General features: G+C 30.4%; 1 protein-coding gene across 1 annotated transcript in view; it reads left to right on the top strand.

The window, feature by feature from the left end:
• The first annotated feature begins 1030 nt into the window (after positions 1 to 1030).
• The window catches only part of LOC106475409 (melanoma inhibitory activity protein 3-like), a 21901-nt gene continuing 17784 nt past the window's right edge, over positions 1031 to 5147 (top strand). The window contains exons 1-4 of the mRNA XM_013936092.2: positions 1031 to 1161; positions 2683 to 2816; positions 3901 to 3990; positions 4607 to 4751. Coding sequence (XP_013791546.1) covers positions 1050 to 1161; positions 2683 to 2816; positions 3901 to 3990; positions 4607 to 4751 — 481 coding nt within the window. The 5' untranslated portion in view covers positions 1031 to 1049. The remainder of the gene's footprint in view (positions 1162 to 2682; positions 2817 to 3900; positions 3991 to 4606; positions 4752 to 5147) is intronic.

Raw genomic sequence — 5147 nt, 5'->3', positions numbered from 1 at the left:
TGGTATATAAAAGAGGGTGACAAGGTGACGGGGAATAATGTAATGTGTGTGTAGGTAATGAGTAATTGAACTGCAGTCAGAGAGAGACATATTGTTGAAGTTAACGTTCGTTGATATAGCGTTTGTTTTAGCGTGATTGTTGAAAATAAGTGTATCGTAAAGTTGTATTCGGAAATAATAAACCAGTTTTATTAAGTAAGGATTTGTGTCGCTAAAGTTTCGTCGGAACAAAGTTACGGAAAGTTAATTAACGAACGGAGACGTAACACTGTCCAGTAAAATCTTTGCCGTAGGTGACTCAATGTTTTCTTAACTCCAAGATGTTCTCCTCTTAATCTATCATGGGATTGACGCAGCACAACTTCCCATAACTTTCTCGGTATAACTGTTTGCTGGGTCGTTCATGATCATTCGAGATATTTCACGTACACTACCAACGCCAAACGCGCCAGCAGCGTCACGTGACTTCCGCTGCCGTAACAATGTCAATAAATACATCTTAAAAGCGTATTAGCTTTACTACAAGTAAGAGAACAGTGTCTGAAATGCACCATTAACGAATTAATAATTACTTTAAACTGGTGGACTTTTCTATTCTATTTTAGTTGTTTCTGAATTTTAAAATTTTGTAGGGTGTGGGATGCCTCCAACATTTATATTTATATTGAATTTTAATGTTGTATTGAATTTTTTATGCATTTCAGCATTGCCACTGTTTAAATTTGTAATGTTCTTTACTTAACACATTATGTTTGTAGTTTGTTATATATCTCAAAAATGGGCTTTTCTATCAAATACTTTTGTTCAGCTCAGATACTTTTCGTTGTACGTGCTGGTAAAACTATGTATGGATAGAAACTTATTTTATTACTTTAAAAGCTCAGTTAGATATTATAGATTTATTTAGTTTTAAAGTTGAAGAGAAATCATAATTTATTCAATTTTGCGAAGTTTGAAGCTTACTTAATAAATGATCCTTTGTTGTTTATGAGCTCATCCACTAGAAGGCGTATGCAGTAAGTTGACGTGTATTATTATATTAGCGAAAGATGGATGTACAGCTGAGAAGATATGTTTTAATTTTAATGTTATTTTTTCTAATTCAGTTCTCTTCCACTAAAATATCAGATTTACGATTATGTGGTGATCCTGCATGCAAGGGTAATTTGTGTTGTTTATTGTAGTGTTATTTTCATTGAATTATAATTTTACGAGCAAGATTGTTTTATACTTTAAGTTCTACTTATACCTTACAGTATACTATAGTCTCGGGCATTCCTTTGACGAATCTCATTTTGAAAATGCAGACCTTGTTATAACTTACCGTTAGTTAAAATAGTCGTTAATGTTTTGCTTGTGCATGGCGTTAGACAAGGAACTAGGCTAGAAAACGTAGTATAACTTTCCTAAGTGAAATGCTCTGATTATGGAGTTTGTATGGTGTAATGAATTCATATTGCAATCCTCTGTTATTTTAAATTAAAGTAATTTGGTCAAAATATAAACATGTCACTCACCAGTTTGCATGGTTTTGTTTTTTCATCGAAATAACGAAAAGAAAAATTCACAATTAATGTTATTCACTAGTCTGTCTAGGATTATGCTATTGAAAATGAAGGTAATATAAGTATTAATTATGAAGTATTATTGCTGTTTTACCCAATTTTATTATTGTATATTTATATAGGCAAATTTAAAACTAACGTTGTAAAGAAGAAAAAAATTCAAAATCTATACCAGTATGTGATAAGAATTCAAATATTTTGAATAATATTTTGCTTTTAAATGCTGTACTACTACCAATAAATGTTAAGATTTTCAAGATAAAAAAATTATCATGGTTTGTGGTGATGTATGGCTGGGGTCAAACAGCAGAAATTCATTCAAATTGCAGTGCCACTAACTGTAAGGCTTTATTTTATGTTTTTTAATTAATGAGATATAGTTTTAAAGCTTATTAGTCAAATTTTGATGCTAAGTAAGCACATTTAAATCACTGCAGTGTGTTAAAGTTTTGTGATAGAATTAAATAGTTTTCATCATTTAACAGCACCTCCACAAATTTAGTGATTGATTATAAAAAATGGTTAAGTCAATAAGGTTATATTAAGAAAGAGTTGGAAATATCCTAGGACTATATCTATAAATATTAATATAATAAATGATTAAACTAAAAATGTGTTATTAAATTATTTTAATATTTTTTACATTTTTAACTGCAGAAGATCTAATAAATAAACTTAGTATTCTGAAATAGCATTTTGGAATACTAAGTTTATTCATTATATCTGCTGTTGTGTGGCTATATAATGTGAAGAACTGAATAGTGGACAATGACACTTTTTATTCACTTCACCTATCCAGTTTATAGGTTTTTCTCATAGTGATGACAAAGCATGTTCACACCAACAGTGTATTTGCACAAGATCTGTTAAACCAAAAATAATTTGTCACAAGATTTTATGAAAATATAAATTAATAATGAACAATAAATTGTAGGTTCTTGAATATCATACTTGGGAATATGATAAATATTTTTGTAAGCTATACTAATTAAAAACATAAATTGTGTTTTGACATTTGCATTATTATTATTAAGCCATAGCATGTTTCATAAAATGTTTTTTTTTGTTTTTTTTTGTAAAACATAAATGCACAGATACTGATAGTTTTTTTCTACAGATCCAATATCTAGAGGCAGAACAGTGTTACGTTATCTCAGTGATGATAAGCGTATTTTATCATTTCTTCCCAACAAAGATGTTATTATATATGGTAAGGAAGCAGGGAGTCGACCTGACCTTTGGGACGTGGAGGTGGGTCAATATCATGTAATTTGGACTTTTAAAGACTGTTGTACCAACCATAAAAAGAAAATTTTATTTCATTTATTTACAGTTCTTCATCAAAAATATGACCAGTTAAATATCAGAGTAACTGTGGATATTTGTATCTTGTAAAGAAAAATACCTTTTCAAACTTCTTGCATTTCGTTTTAAGCAAATATTAATAAAAACACAAAATCTAAAGCTTTACCCTGAAGTAGAAGTTTTAAAATTGCATATCAAATGTTTAGCTTTTTCAATCTATATATAGTCATCTATTACTGATATCACCTCTGCATATTAGTTAGTTTGTATTATTGACATCACCTCTGCATATTAGATAGTTTGTATTATTGACATCACCTCTACCATTTAGATAGGTTGTATTATTGACATCACCCCTACCTATTAGAAAAGTTGTATTATTGACATCACCCCTGCCTATTAGATAGTTTGTATTATTGACATCACCCCCTACCTATTAGATAGTTTGTATTATTGACATCACCCCTACCTATTAGATAGTTTGTATTATTGACATCACCCCCTACCTATTAGATAGTTTGTATTATTGACATCACCCCCTACCTATTAGATCGTTTGTATTATTGACATCACCCCCTACCTATTAGATCGTTTGTATTGTTGACATCACCCCTACCTATTAAATCGTTTGTATTGTTGACATCACCCCTACCTATTAAATCGTTTGTATTGTTGACATCACCCCTAAATATCAGATAGTTTCATCAACTTTTATGAAATGAATTGATAATGGCATATCAAAATTTACGTTTTTTTTTAGTCCTTTCTAATTCACCATACGATAACCTCAACTAATTTAGGGCTGTGAATAATGTTATGACATTGCACTTAATTCATTATTTGATATTATACAGTGGTCCAACTGTTTAATGACTATGTATATGTGTAATTGTTAAACAGTTGGTATATCAAAATGTTTGTAGTTACTTTCATTAGAGTAATGATGTAACTAAACTCTGTGGTGTTTATATTATTAACGTATATTGAAGTTATTTCTGTTATGTTTATACAAAAAGAATGTACATTATAGATTGATGGACGGCGAGGCTATGTTCCAAAAAAACTGATTCAAGAAATAGGTGTGATGAAGCGTGATTTAAAATACAAAGTGTCAACAGAGGTGAGGGAATATTTTATACTCTGCTTGTGTCATTTCGTTATTAGTGCTCTATCCTAGAAGTTTTTATAATAAAACAACCCGTATTTTTGTTCCTGTAGTTGTTACTAATGAAATTGAATTTTTTTTTATTTAATGTTTCATAAAACTGCATAAATAAGTAAAATGTGTAGAATTATACATGAACTTTTCTCTGCATTAAAATATTTTTCTTTTATTTGCAAGCTTTCATTGTTGCCCGATGGAGGCTCTGGTGATAGGGTTGAAATCCTTCAAATTAAAGTATTTCAAAATAGAGAAAGGTTGATGTATGATTCTACATATTAATTTATCTATATTATGAGTCTTAAAAAACAAAAGTAAAATATGTTAATGATAGTTGAATGGTTGTTTGGTGTTATTTTAAATGTTCTGCTTTGTATATGAACTCTTTGTTTAGAATCATAATCTTAATTTAATCTGTTATTTTAATATAATGTAGACGTTTTTCTGAGCAGTGTTTCTAAAGGATTTTGTACATAATTTTTTCAACATTTTAAGTTGAATACTTGTAGTTTTGTGGTAGAATTTTCATTATTTAAAGCTGGTGAAATTAAATGATTTATTATCAATGTTACAGGAAGATAAAGAAGAGATTACTTCCAATATCTCAGCTGATTTATTCAATGAGAAAGACCAAGGTAGACATGATGTCTTGCAGGGAAAATATGCATCAGGCCAAGGTAGACAAGATGTCTTGCAGGGAAAAGATGCATCAGGCCAAGGTAAAGACAGTGTCTAGTATTGAAAAAGATGCATCGGTCCAAGGTAAAGACAGACTCTAGTATTGAAAAAGATGCATCGGTCCAAGGTAAAGACAGACTCTAGTATTGAAAAAGATGCATCGGTCCAAGGTAAAGACAGTGTCTAGTATTGGGAAAGATGCATCGGTCAAAGGTAAAGACAGTGTCTAGTATTGGGAAAGATGCATCAGTTCAAAGTAAAGACAATGTCTAGTATGGGGAAAGATGTATCAGTCCAAGGTAAAGATAGTATCTAGTATGGGGAAAGATGTATCAGTCCAAGGTAAAGATAGTATCTAGTATGGGGAAAGATGTATCAGTCCAGGGTAAAGATAGTGTCTAGTATGGGGAAAGATGCATCAGTCCAAGGTAAAGATA

The sequence above is a fragment of the Limulus polyphemus genome, unplaced genomic scaffold (assembly GCF_000517525.1).
Source record: "Limulus polyphemus unplaced genomic scaffold, Limulus_polyphemus-2.1.2 Scaffold8534, whole genome shotgun sequence".
In the NCBI taxonomy this organism is placed as follows: Eukaryota; Metazoa; Arthropoda; class Merostomata; order Xiphosura; family Limulidae; genus Limulus; species Limulus polyphemus.
This window is presented reverse-complemented; position numbering and strand designations above follow the sequence as displayed.